The sequence below is a fragment of the Giraffa tippelskirchi genome, chromosome 7 (genome assembly GCF_054371585.1).
Source record: "Giraffa tippelskirchi isolate mGirTip1 chromosome 7, T2T-mGirTip1v1.2.pri, whole genome shotgun sequence".
Taxonomy (NCBI): Eukaryota; Metazoa; Chordata; class Mammalia; order Artiodactyla; family Giraffidae; genus Giraffa; species Giraffa tippelskirchi.
Genome location: NC_137281.1, coordinates 93503137 through 93517047, shown reverse-complemented (window position 1 = coordinate 93517047; position 13911 = coordinate 93503137). Strand labels below are relative to the sequence as shown.

The 13911-nt window shown below is 40.2% G+C and overlaps 1 protein-coding gene and 1 long non-coding RNA gene across 6 annotated transcripts in view; one reads left to right on the top strand and one right to left on the bottom strand.

Annotated features, from left to right (window-relative positions):
• The window catches only part of LOC145512749 (uncharacterized), a 135103-nt gene extending 134466 nt beyond the window's left edge, over positions 1-637 (bottom strand). For all 3 annotated transcript variants that reach the window (XR_014058759.1, XR_014058760.1, XR_014058758.1), the window contains exon 1: positions 520-637. This is a non-coding gene — a long non-coding RNA (uncharacterized LOC145512749). The remainder of the gene's footprint in view (positions 1-519) is intronic.
• Positions 332-9096, top strand: ZNF770 (zinc finger protein 770). Of its 3 annotated transcripts, XM_081507095.1 has the most exons (4): positions 332-465; positions 557-809; positions 2244-2340; positions 5132-9096. In XM_081507095.1, exons 1-4 carry the CDS (start codon positions 363-365, stop codon positions 5180-5182), a joined length of 504 nt encoding a protein of 167 aa, XP_081363221.1. In that variant the 5' UTR covers positions 332-362; the 3' UTR covers positions 5183-9096. The 3 variants fall into 3 exon arrangements, with proteins under 3 accessions (XP_081363221.1, XP_081363219.1, XP_081363220.1); XM_081507093.1 differs by lacking the exons at positions 332-465; positions 2244-2340 and having other exon boundaries at positions 720-809; XM_081507094.1 differs by lacking the exons at positions 332-465; positions 557-809 and having other exon boundaries at positions 2263-2340.
• Positions 9097-13911: the final 4815 nt, after the last annotated feature.

Here is a 13911-nt window from a genome sequence, read left to right as displayed (position 1 = left end):
TTGGGATATCTAAAATTTAGGAAGCGGTAGTTAATTAAAAGGGCTGCTGCTGCTGCTGCTGCTGCTGCTAAGTCGCTTAAGTCGTGTCCAACTCTGTGCGACCCCATAGACGGCAGCCCACCAGGCTCCCCCGTCCCTGGGATTCTCCATGCAAGAGTACTGCAGTGGGGTGCCATTGCCTTCTCCGTCGTGCATTGCAGACGACCCGAAATACACTGAAGGAATGCTCAAAGAAGCTAAGAGTCCGCTACTAGCAGGATGTTAGCAGAGCCAAGAGTGAAGCCCAGGTCCCTGACCCCTGCGTTATAGTCTGACTACATGCAGAGTACCCAGGACAGTGATGGCACAGAAAGTTCTGACACATGGCGTTTTATCACCGGCCCTTTTCTCTCTCATTAGAGAGGACTAGAAAAAGGAGCTTTGAACACGGGCTCACCAGCTTCCAGTTGAGCCTTGAGCCCACCGGTCAGGGCTATGTGGTTTTCCTAGTCAAGGATTGAACTGAAACGGAAAATATACCCTTCTTAACTCTGTTCTCTTCCCCCCACAACTGCAGTGCCGGGAGAGCCGTGCGGGGCTGGAAACATCGCTGGAGCCGTATTTCACGCTGAAACTTCAGGCAAGCCCAAGCGACTGCGGCCCTGGGCTGGTGGGGAGCCTGTTTCCAGTCGGACCGCGTCCGGAGGCTCTCCAGCGTCCCGCGCTTGCGCACTCAGCCTATCGCCGCGCCGGCCCGAAGGACGTGCGCACGCTGCCTTCGCGGCTCTTGGCCCCGAGATGCGCGGCTCCCGGGCCCGTGCCAGCTGCAGGTGCGTGAGGAAGATTTCAGGAATTCAGGTGTGAGGTGGAGCGACCCACGGGAAAGGTCGGGCCTGCCTCAGTCCCTCCAAGGTGCCCGGGGACCCAGAACGGGGGAGCTAGGAACTCAGCTCATTTGATTTTCTCGGTTCCCCAACTCCTGACTTCGTCTCTTGGGGAGCAGGAATCTCTGAAAGGAAAATGCAAAAAGCATACTTTCCCCTGCAGTGAATCGTATCACGTGTGGCATTCCCTCCCCCCCGCCCCACCTTGGCCAAAGCAGTTTTCACCCTTGCCTTGCCTTTCCTGCTGTGGGGTTTTGCAGTCTCTGGACTCTCGTTCGACTCCTAGGTACTTACTGGTTGTGGACGATTAAGGCAAGGGCCAGTTGTGAGGGCCCTGTGTCCTGTGCAACCCCCCTAGGAGGAAGAGGTGATGGTTCAAGGGCAAGAGAGTGGGCCAAGGGAAGTAGAGCAGAAGCTGCAAAGAGGGAAAGGCTGTGATAAATGTCGCCAAAGATTATTCCCTAACTGAAAGTTCTCTAAGTTTTTCTCAGTTCTTGTGTTTCTTGTCCAATGATTTTTATGATGTCCTCACTTCCTTTTAATGGTGTTGTTTGAGACTGGAAAGTCAGTAGGCTTTCAGCCTTCAAGTTTCGTTGGAATTTTTTGAAATCAGTTTTTTTCAGTCTTCCAACTGTAAGGAGAGTATTTTGCTGTTGTCAGGATAATCTTGGGGTTGAACCATAGAGATTTGCTGTTTTTTTATTTTTACTTGAGTGTAGGAAAAATTACACTTGGTTTTTTAAAATATTATCGACCAAAAAAAAAAAATCATTTCAGAACACAAGATCCAGTTGAAGTGGGATTTGGAGGTCTGTCAAATTAACGTGCATATGCATAAGTGTGGGCAGGCACTTGGAGCTTGGGGATCCCTGAGCTGTCACTTATAAATAGCAGATGAGATCACTGCTTGCCACCAATGATTCTAACAATATAGAGCTTCCAGTCAGTGCTTTCCCACATGGTGTGGACGAAAGTGACAATAGTATCCAGTCTTAGCGCTGGTGTTAGATGATAATCCATGGTCTCTTTTTGGCACAGTAACTATAGGTAGTCAATTCCTGTTATAATCAGAAATGGTTGTCATGTGTGTAGTTCTGGCGTGGCATTTTTTGCCAGTGTTCCAAAGAAACTATTAAAGGAAAGAAGAAATACACAATAGGAGTGGAGGAACCTGGCTTCAGGCCAAAATACTACCTGTGATCTTTCAGGCCCAGTGGTAGACAATTGCATGGCTTTGCCTGGCCGGCCTCATCAGGCCTCTCACAACACTAGACTTGTGCATGGCCAGTGCACTGCAGTTTTGTGGAGGGAGTTGCAGTCGAGGACTCACCAGTTCCCTCCCACTAGCCATGCTCATATTCTTCTGCATTCCTGTTTCAGGTACCTCCATTCTGAGGCCCAGGTACTTCCCAACTGCCTCCACCAATTCCTCCTTATTGCAGAGGGAGGGAACGTGGAAGGGGCACCCTTGACTGAGGTACTTTCCTCCATTTTGACTCAGGATCTTTCTACTTACAGCCCTTCCTTCCTCCTCCCCTGGCTCACAGGTGCATAAAAAGCCAGTAGCCTTTTTTTTCAGCCTCCTCCCCTGGGATATGACTGTGTGCACTGTATCTACCTAACCCTAACCTAGTGTTGTTCTGTTGAATTGACCACTGGGTGACCAGTACTTTTTTAGCCTCTTGCTTGCACTGTTGCGTAAGTGAATAAAGATTCGATAATTACTTCCAGTTTGGCTCATTGTCCTAATTGACACCTCAATACCTGATTACCTGACAGGAATTAAATAAATTGCCAAATTTGGGGCAGTTCACCTAATTGTAATCTTCACAACTGCTGCTGTGTTAGCACTTCAGGGATTTGGAGGCTGTTCACCTGTAATTTCTCTAACTCAGTGTTGTGAAAATGCATACTAATAGTATCAACAGCTGATTATTGCTGACATGGATATCTGGGTTATAGGTGTATTTTATAAATTAATAGGCTTGCGGTCAGACTATTTTGTGTGCCAGATTACCTTTGACCTCTAGTTAAATTTTTTGATAATATTTTGGGGTTATTTGGGTCAATTGAAGAAAATTAGTAATCCTTAGAAATTCCTGTCTTGTCCTATGGGCCCCAGTCTTACCTAATGGATTACTTGGCCACTTTTGGATAAAGTGATTTATTTGTTGTGGGTTCCTCTATCTCCTGTGTGAAGAAATATGCAAGAGAACAGGTTTCGCAAAGTTTATGTCTTCCTATAGAAGTTTCACAAAACACTGTCCTTACCATATGTTATGCAATCTGATATTTTCTAATCTATTTTATTAAACAAAAATGCAGATCATGACCCATTAAATTTATTTCACAATCCATTAATGGATAGTGACTTGGAGATTGAAGGACACTATGATAAAACAAGTGCTGCTGCTGCTAAGTCGCTCAGTCGTGTCCAACTCTTAGCGACCCCAGGGACTGTAGCCTACCAGGCTCCTCCATCCATGGGATTTTCCAGGCAAGAGTACTGGAGTGGGGTGCCATTGCCTTCTCCAGATAAAACAACTAGTAGAACTAGTAGAAGATAATTTGCTCAATAAATGATTTTTTTCCTATCTTTAAATCAGATTGCTGAAGAGCACTACAGTGGGTGTGTTTGAGATTTTGTGTTTAAGGTGTTTTCTAGACATCTTAAACACAAAAACAGATAATAGCACACAGCACATATGCTGGATTGTCACTAAAAGTGAAAGTGAAAGTTGCTTGGTCGCATCGGACCCTTTGTGACCCCATGGACTGTAGCCCACCAAGCTCCTCTGTCCATGGAATTCTCCAGGCAAAAATACTGGAGTGGGGTGCTATTCCCTTCTCCAGAGGATCTTCCCAACCCAGGGATCAAACCCAAGTCTCCTGCATTACATGCAATTCTTTACTGTCTGAGCCACCAGGGAAGCTCAGATATTCACTAAGTCAGCTGACAAAAAATCAGTGAGTCTCTGGTAGGTTTATCAACTTTCTCTCTCTTTTTTTTTTTTATCAACTCTCTTATCTCAACTAGAAGATACACTTTTAAGATGAGAGAGCTGGAACACATTTTTTTAATCTCTGGCTTCCTTATTTAAAGAAAAGGGATTAGTAGAAGGATGAGAGGAAAATTGGCTTTTCAGATAGAATATATGGTATAAAATGGTTGTGAAAGTTCCTCATGAGCTTTTGCATGTGTCCCATAGAGGCATATTAGGGAAAGTGTTTTTATCTTTCTAATAACTCTTAAGACCAAAATGACCTTTTAATTATATTGCCTGAAAGTGAACTGTACTCAACTTGCAATTACTGAGCCATAGATAAATATATAAGTAGCCACTGTGTCAACCTTATTGCCTCTATACTTGTCTTTTAGGACTTCTAGAACAAAGTGGAAAGGAGAAATAAAAAGACCTATACATTTAGTGTGTTTATCTCTTAGTGAGAAACTCTAAAAATATTAAATAGATTAAGTTTTTAAGTTTGATTAGTGTTGAGCTAAATAATACCTTACATTTATATACTGCTTTAGTTTTCCAGCGCCTTCAGATACATCATCTCCATTGATTCTCACAACACCTTGATGTGGTAGGCAGGCCAGGAGGCACTTTCCCTGACTTAGAGCTGAGAAGTCTATATATTTCCTTCTTGCCACCAAGATCATATGGTAGCAAATCCAGGACTAAAATTCAGGTTTCCTGGAACATTTTCTTCCAGTTGTCTGTGTTATCTTTGTTGGTCCAAAGAAGTAATTTAGAGTAAATATTACTAACAATGTGGCTAAGAATTTTGATAACTGAAACATTCCATTCTCAGATCATATCCAAGGAGTGCTATAATTGAATGCAGACATGTCTTGTCTTGTTTTTATTATTATGTTTCTTACAGTTTTTACCTTTCTAGTCCAATTTTTGAAAATGGCAAATCTACTTAATAGTGAACTAAGAAAATTGGAATTAAAAGGTCTCTTTAATATTAAGAAATCCAACTCAGTCTCTTGAATGTATTATCTCAACTAATTAGAAATACAGCTTAAAATTATATACATTTTTAAGTATTTCTTTTGAAGACTGCTTATTTCTCTGTGTGAAATTAGTTTAATGATTCTAAAGTATCTAAAATGGTTATTAACTTACTGTTAAACACAGGAAAAGTTCAGGTTCCCTATTTCCTTTAATAGCTTTAGTCAAAGGACATTTTAAATTATTTCTTTTCACATGAATAAGTAGTTTTTAAATTAATACATTTTTATTTTTAATTTTTAGACATCTGTGGAGTTTAAGGACACTATGGAGCTCATCAGAGTATATCACTGAAGAATATGATGGCTGAAAACAATTTTAAAATGCTGAAGATTCAGCAGTGTGTAGCAGCCAACAAGCTACCTAGAAACAGGCCATATATTTGCAATATTTGCTTCAAGCATTTTGAAACACCATCAAAATTAGCTAGGCATTATCTCATTCATACTGGCCAGAAGCCATTTGAATGTGATGTGTGTCATAAAACCTTTAGGCAACTAGTTCACCTGGAAAGACACCAGCTAACTCATAATCTGCCTTTTAAATGTAGTATTTGTCAACGCCACTTTAAGAATCTGAAGACATTTGTGAAGCACCAGCAGCTTCACGATGAAACGTACCAGAATGATGTTAAACAGGTCAGAAGATTATTGGAGGCGAAGCAAGAAAAGCCAGTATATGGAATGTATCATACTTTTACCCCAGAGGAGAGATGGGCATTACACCCATGCTCCAAATCTGATCCTACATACAGCCCTTCAAAGAGAAAAAAGGATATTCATGCGTGTACAATCTGTGGCAAGATGTTTCCATCACAATCAAAACTTGATAGGCATGCTCTAATTCATACTGGTCAGAGGCCTTTTAAATGTGTCCTGTGCAGTAAGTCTTTTCGACAGTCAACTCACTTAAAAATCCACCAACTCACACATTCAGAAGAAAGACCTTTTCAGTGTTGTTTTTGTCAAAAAGGATTTAAGATTCAAAGCAAACTTCTGAAGCATAAACAAATCCATACCAGGAATAAGACTTTTCAGACTCTTTCATTAAAGGTGAAGAGTTCAGAATCATGCTCCCTGCCTAATAAATTAAATGCAAAGCAGGATGGCTTTGAAAATGGTGATATAGGTGAATCTGCAGAGAATAATCAACTTGATGTCCACTCTGTTTATATTGTCCCTTTTCAATGTCCAGAGTGTGAAGAATGTTTTGAATCAGAGCAGATTCTCAATGGACACAAGTGTTTTCCTGCCAGAAGTGGCAAAATTCCAAGCAAGCTCAAAAGAAGCTACAACTATAAAACCATTGTTAAAAAAATCTTGGCTAAGCTTAAACGTGCTGGGGGTAAGAAATTAGATAATTTGCGATCTGATAAAAAAATTTTTAAAAACACTTTCATGAAAAATTGTGATCTTATTTCTGGTGAGCAGGGCCCTGAACAAACCCAGAGAACATGTCTGAGTTCTCTTGGCAAGCATGGAACATATAAGACAGTTGGCAATAAAAAGAAAACATTGACTTTGCCATTTTCTTGGCAAAAGCACTGCCAGAGCCAAAATGTGGGGAAAAATGTAAAAGGTATCCTTACACCAGAAAACATGTTAACTATGGATAATACTGTGCATAAAAAAGACATATCTATCTGTGGTTCATCAGGTGAGGAATTCTTTGAAAACTGTCAAGTGCTCCAGTGTGGCTTTTCAGTTCCAAGTGGAAACATACATGCTGGACATAAGGTGTGTCCTTGTGACAAATGTGAGAAAGTGTTTCCTTCTGTATCTAAACTACAAAGACATTATTTAATTCATACTGGACAGAGGCCTTTCGGCTGTAATGTTTGTGGGAAATCTTTTAGACAGTCCGCTCACTTGAAAAGACATAAATTAACTCATATTGATAAGCTTTCCTATAGAAAATCTCTTTGCCAAGTAGAATTGGAAAATTTTAACAAACTTTTCATTCACCAGGGTGATAATGTTAGCTACAGTGCTTCCCAACAATGTCAGACTCTTGGTTTTCAAAAATACAAGGTCTCAGAGTCAGATCAAACGTCAGAAATCAAAGTTAAGGCAGAACCAGAGGATTTCCTTCTTGATGCCCCCTGTAGAAACAGAGAGCCCTGTCTCGCTAGCACACTGCTGGAATCGGAGCAGAGCCATCATAGTCATTACTGTAGTTATTCAGGGCGTGCCGAGAGAAATGATGGCCTTCTTTACCAATGCAGTGTTTGTTCTAAAAGTTTTAGATCCCCATCTAAACTAGAAAGACACTATCTAATTCATGCAGGGCAGAAACCATTTGAATGCTCAGTTTGTGGCAAAACATTCAGACAGGCTCCTCACTGGAAGAGACATCAACTTACTCACTTTAAGGAATGACCAGAAGAGAAAATGGGTATCCTAAATTCAGTTATGAAACTGACAGAACCACTGATACATTTGTGGTATCTGTGGTGACCCTGTTCTTTAGCCTGTATCATTTAAAATGTATTTTTATCAAAAGGCCTGCATTAGATTGAATTATTTCATAAGCAGTTGTTTGTCCTGCATACTAAAAGGTAAGACACATAGACATTTAATACAGTGTTTTAGGAGCAGCCGAATTAATTTTTAGAAGGAAGAATGTGACTTGATGTCATAAAGCAAGCATTTATTTTAACATGTACTTTGGCTGTATTGAAAATGTTACAAATCCATGGCATGGTACAGATAATTCAGCCTCATTTTTGAAGGAATTATTCTTTAAGACATATGATCTCCTTTTATATATACTCAAAAGACAGGCAAAAATTGGTTTTCGGCTGCAGCAGATAGCACGACTAGGTTTCATTTATTTCATAGCCTTTAGGTCTATGGTTCAAATTCTATTGGAAATTTTTTTCTTACAAACTAAAAAATATAAAGCCAATAAAAGTGAAGGTGTATGAGAAAATAATAACATTATTTTCATTGGTCTTTTCCAAGCTATTTATTCTTAGGACTCTGGTAACTTCACCTTCTGTTCTACAGGTGATTGGTTTTTTTTGCCCAGCCTGCTATTGTCTTTCCCTCCAAAATTTAAAAGGAAGAAAGAGCCTAGTATGTACTTCTGTACATTTACCATGTTTACTCATTAAAAATAGTGTTCAAGTGCCATAATCTTTTTGTTGATGTGAATGCAGAGTCATCTTTTCAGAGGAGTGAATGTAATTCATCTACATACTTTTTCATAATTGATAACAGTAGACTTAAGGCTCACTTCTAGATTCCATCTCCACAAGACTTTTACATTTACTTTAGTAAAACTTTCTTTTAATACCTCTTTAATTGAGTGATTCTATGACTTAAATAAATCTATTAAATTTTATCAAATGGCAGTGACTAGACCTAGTTTTTATTCCTGTTTTTTTGCAAGATTCTAATGCTAAACAATGTTATTTTGATCATTAGTGAATTGTTATTTTAATTGGTAAAGTAATCTTGTACAGAAATAAGATCCTTATGAAACTGAGAGTGTCATTCTAAACAGCTCTGTCATGATTTGGGAAATATTTAATCAAACTGTAAAAGAGTTATAATCACACATTGTCCTCCATATTTGCCATTTTAAATAAAAATCCTTCAGTCAGTTCAGTCGCGCAGTCATGTCTGACTCTGCGACCCCATGGACTGCAGCACGCCAGGCTTCCCTGTCCATCACCAGCACCCGGAGCTTGCTCAAACTCATGTCCATTGAGTCGGTGATGCCATCCAACCATGTCATGCTCTGTCGTCCCCTTCTCCTCCCGCCTTCAATTTCTCCCAGCATCAGGGTCTTTTCCAGTGAGTCAGTTCTTTGCATCAGGTGGCCAAAATATTGGAGTTTCATCTTCAGCATCAGTCCTTCCAAAGAATATTCAGGACTGATTTTCTTTAGGATGGATTGGTTTGATCTCTTGCAGTCCAAGGGATTCACAAGAGTCTTCTCCAACACCACAGTTCAAAAGCATCAATTCTTCGGCTCTCAGCTTTCTTTATAGTCCCAACTCTCACATCCATACATGACTACTGGAAAAACTGTAGCTCTGACTAGATGGACTTTTGTTGGCAAAGTAATGTCTCTGCTTTTTAATATACTGTCTAGGTTGGTCATAGCTTTTCTTCCAAGGAGCAAGCGTCTTTTAATTTCATGGCTGCAGTCACCATCTGCAGTGATTTTGGAGCCCAAGAAAATAAAGTCTTGTCACTGTTTCCATTGTTTCCTCGTCTATTTCCATGAAGCTAACCTAAAAATCCTTAAGAATGACATCTCCTAGAAATAAGAGAAAATAGCCATAATTTTTCTAAGGTGAAAAGAACAAGTGGGTATTTATCCTAGCATACTCAGATGTACTTGGTGACAAGCCCTCTATTAAAATGGATAAGTGAACAATTTTACATCCCACTGTAAGAACTGTCTTTGTGGGCTGGGGAGGAAAAGTTGGTCTGCTGCTTTTTACAAGTGAATTTTGAGAAACTTTCAAACTTGGGTTTAGTTCACAGAGGTTAAACATAACAGTACAGATAAAATCCCAACAATTTACAAACATACAGGAGAGTCATGTTTTAAAGAGTAATTTCTTTTTTCTTGAGATATGTTCCTCAAGTGCAAGTAAGATGCTGGTTTATAGAATTTGCTTTACACAAGAACATTTCTGTTACATAAAAGCAAAGGACAACTAGTTCATGTTTTCCAAGAATAAAAGTTCAAGGTTTTTTCTTGAATATATCTATTTGGGGATTTCCTAAGCTATTTATGTAATTTTATTTGAACTTAATGATTTATATATTCCTTTCCCAGCCCTAACAGAGAATCCTAACAGTGTTGTGTTTGTATGATTATTAGATTTTGTTTGCCCAAGTGATACTACTATACATTTTTTTTTGAACCACGCCTTTTTAAGCTGTTTCATATTGAAAGTTGGAATACTGTAAAAATTTTGTCAAAGATGTACTGTAGTGCTATTTGAAGTACCTGTAACGAAATACTTTTCACTACAATCTTCTTGTGGAAACTTTATAGGAATGAAAATAAACTGTATACATCATGATAAGAAGATTAAACATTAGATGTTAAATGATTTGCTGCATGCTCAAACTGTTGTTGAATCAATTAACTTCGGTTTTCTGAAAAAAATAAAGTTTTAAATATCTTTTAAAAAAGTAGAAGAATTTTTCGTTTGGACAGTAGCAGGCTGTAGCATGATTATTTACTGAGATAGTTTGACTGAGTTAATGGAATTATTGTTTTGTACTGCCATAGGGCCTATTAGAGGCTTCCCTGATGGCGCAGTGGTAAAGAGTCTGCCAATGCAGGAAATGTAAAAGACGGGTTTGACCCCTGGGTTGGGAAGATCCCCTGGAGTAGTAAATGGCAACCCACTCCAGTATCCTTCCCTGGAAGATTCCACGGACAGAGGAGCCTGGCAGGCTACAGTTATGGGGTCACAAAGTTGTATGTGACTGAGCACACACATGGGGCCTATTAGGACGAAATGTGTGTGGAAGGAAAGTAGATGATGATTCTTGAAAAATTCAAATTTCAGAATATTTTGAAAGTTTCAAATTACACAGTTTGGACTTATTTTAAAAGGGAAAATCATATAGAAACAAGGTTCTGATAGGCAAACACTGCTGGGCCCACTCCAATCTACCTTTTGTGCTGAACTCTCTAACGTAGTTAATCGTTTGCTTCCTTGTTATAATAAGTTTCTTTGATAGCTTGTCACTTGCAAAAGGATGTTAACTCCCTTGAATGTCACATGATATGCTTGTCCATTTATCCTCGTCATTGGCCTCCCTCTCCAGATTTGTACTGAAGAAACAAAATTATTTCCTCCAATACATATTCTTGTTTTTCCTGATTCCATCGTACCTACGTACGAGTGGTGGCTGCGTGGCGCTGGAGTGGCGAGCGGCTGAGAGGAGATACCCCACATCCAAGGTCAGAGAAACCCCAGTAAGACGGTGGGCACTGAGAGAGGGCATTGGAGGGCAGACAGACTGAAACCACAATCACAGAAAACGAACCACTCTAATCACATGGACCACAGCCTTGTCTAACTCAGTGAAACTTTGAGCCCTGCCATGTAGGGCCGCCCAGGATGGACCGGTCATGGTGGAGAGGTCTGATAGGATGTGGTCTGCTGGAGAAGGGAATGGCAAACCACCTCCGTATTCTTGCCTTGAGAACCCCCTGAACAGTGTGAAAAGGCAAAAAGATAGGACACTGAAAGATGAATGCCCCAGGTCAGTAGGTGCCCAATATGCTACTGGAGATCAGTGGAGAAATAACTCCAGAAAGAATGAAGGGACGGGGCCAAAGCAAAAACAACACCCAGTTGTGGATGTGACTGGTGAAGGAAGCAAGCTCCAATGCTGTAAAGAGCAAGATTGCATAGGAACCTAGAATGTTAGGTCCATGAATCAAGGCAAATTGGAAGTGGTCAAACTGGAGATGGCAAGTGTAAACCTCGACATTTTAGGAATTAGCGAACTAAAATGGACTGGAATCGGTGAATTTGACTCCGATAACCATTATATTTACTACTGTGGGCAAGAATCCCTTAGAAGAAATGGAGTAGCCATCGTAGTCAACAAGAGTCCAAAATGCAGTACTTGGATTCAATCTCAAACATGACAGAATGATCTCTGTTCATTTCTAAGGCAAACCATTCAATATCACGGTAATCCAAGTCTATGCCCCCACCAGTAATGCTGAAGAAGCTGAAGTTGAATGGTTCTATGAAGATCTACAAGACCTTTTAGAACTAACACACAAAAAAGATGTTCTTTTCATTATAGGGGACTGGAATGCCAAAGTAGGAAGTCAAGAAACACCTGGAGTAACAGGCAAATTTGGCCTTGGAGTACAGAATGAGTACAGCAGGGTGAAGGCTAATAGAGTTTTGCCAAGAGAACGCACTGGTCATAGCAAACACTCTCTTCCAAAAACACAAATAGAAGACTCTACACATGGACATCACCTGATGGTGAACACTGAAATCACATTGATTATATTCTTTGCAGCCAAAGATGGAGAAGCTCTCTACAATCGGCAAAAACAAAAGCAGGAGCTGACTGTGGCTCAGATCATGAACTCCTTATTGTCAAATTCAGACTTAAATTGAAGCAAGTAGGGGAAACTACTAGACCATTCAGTTATGACCTAAATCAAATCCCTTACGATTATACAGTGGAAGTGAGAAATAGATTTAAGGGTCTAGATCTGATAGACAGAGTGCCTGATAAACTATGGACAGAGGTTTGTAACATTGTACAGGAGACAGGGATCAAGACCATTCCCAAGAAAAAGAAATGCAAAAGAGCAAAATGGTTGTCTGAGGAGGCCTTACAAATAGCTATGAAAAGAAGAGAAGCAAAAAGCAAAGGAGAAAAGGAAAGATATACCTGTTTGAATGCAGAGTTCCAAAGAATAGCAAGGAGAGATAAGAAAGCCTCCCTCAGTGATCAGTGCAAAGAAATAGAGGAAAACAATAGAATGGGAAAGACTAGAGATCTCTTCAAGAAAATGAGAGATACCAAGGGAACATTTCATGCAAAGAGAGGCTCAATAAATGACAGAGATGGTATGGACCTAACAGAAGCAGAAGATATTAAGAAGAGGTGGCAAGAATACACAGAAGAACTGTACAAAAAAGATCTTCATGACCCAGATAATCACGATGGTGTGATCACTCACCTAGAGCCAGACATCCTGGAATATGAAGTCAAGTGGGCCTTAGAAAGCATCACTATGAACAAAGCTAGTGAAGGTGATGGAATTCCAGCTGAGCTATTTCAAATATTAAAAGATGATGCTGTGAAAGTGCTGCACTCAACATGCCAGCAAATTTGGAAAACTCAGCAGTGGCCATAAGGACTGGAAAAGACCAGTTTTCATTCCAATCCCAAAGAAAGGCAATGCCAAAGAATGCTCAAGCTACCACACAATTGCACTCCTATCACACACTAGTAAAGTAATGTTCAAAATTCTCCAAGCCAGGCTTCAACAGTACATGAACTGTGAGCTTCCAAATGTTCAAGCTGGTTTTAGAAAAGGCAGAGGAACCAGAGATCAAATTGCCAACATCGAAAAAGCAAGAGAGTTCCAGAAAAACATCTACTTCTGCTTTATTGACTATGCCAAAGCATTTGACTGTGTGGATCACAACAAACTGTGGAAAATTCTGAAAGAGACAGGAATACCAGACCACCTGACCTGCCTCTAGAGAAATCTGTATGCAGGTCAGGAAGCAACAGTTAGAACTGGACATGGAACAACAGACTGGTTCCAAATAGGAAAAGGAGTACATCAAGGCTGTATATTGTCACCCTGCTTATTTAACTTATATGCAGACTACATCATGAGAAACACTGGGCTGGATGGAGCACAAGCTGGAATCAGGATTGCCGGGAGAAATATCAACAACCTCAGATATGCAGATGACACCACCCTTATGGCAGAAAGTGAAGAAGAACTACAGAGCCTCTTGATGAAAGTGAAAGAGGAGAGTGAAAACGTTGGCTTAAAGCTCAACATTTAGAAAACTAAGATCATGGCATCCGGTCCCATCACCTCATGGCAAATAAATGGGAAAATAGCAGCAGACTTTATTTTTCTGGGCTCCAAAATCACTGCAGATGGTGACTGCAGCCCTGAAATTAAAAGATGCCTGCTCCTTGGAAGAAAAGCTATGACCAACCTAGACAGCGTATTAAAAAGCAGAGACATTACTTTTCCAACAAAAGTCCATCTAGTCAGAGTTATGGTTTTTCCAATAGTCATGTATGGATATGAGAGTTGAACTATAAAGAAAGCTGCTTGATGCTTTTGAACTGTGGTGTTGGAGAAGATTCTTGAGAGTCCCTTGGACTACAGGGAGATCCAACCTGTCCATCCTAAAGGAGATCAGTCCTGAGTGTTCATTGCAAGGACTGATGCTGAAACTGAAACTACAATACTTTGACCACCTGATGCAAAGAGCTGACTCATTTGACCTGACCTCAAAGACCCTGATGCTGGGA

What these genes read in the sequence shown, in the direction of transcription:
- ZNF770 (XM_081507093.1), top strand. Translation starts at nt 5,188, where the DNA reads ATGATGGCTGAAAACAATTTTAAAATGCTGAAGATTCAGCAGTGTGTA.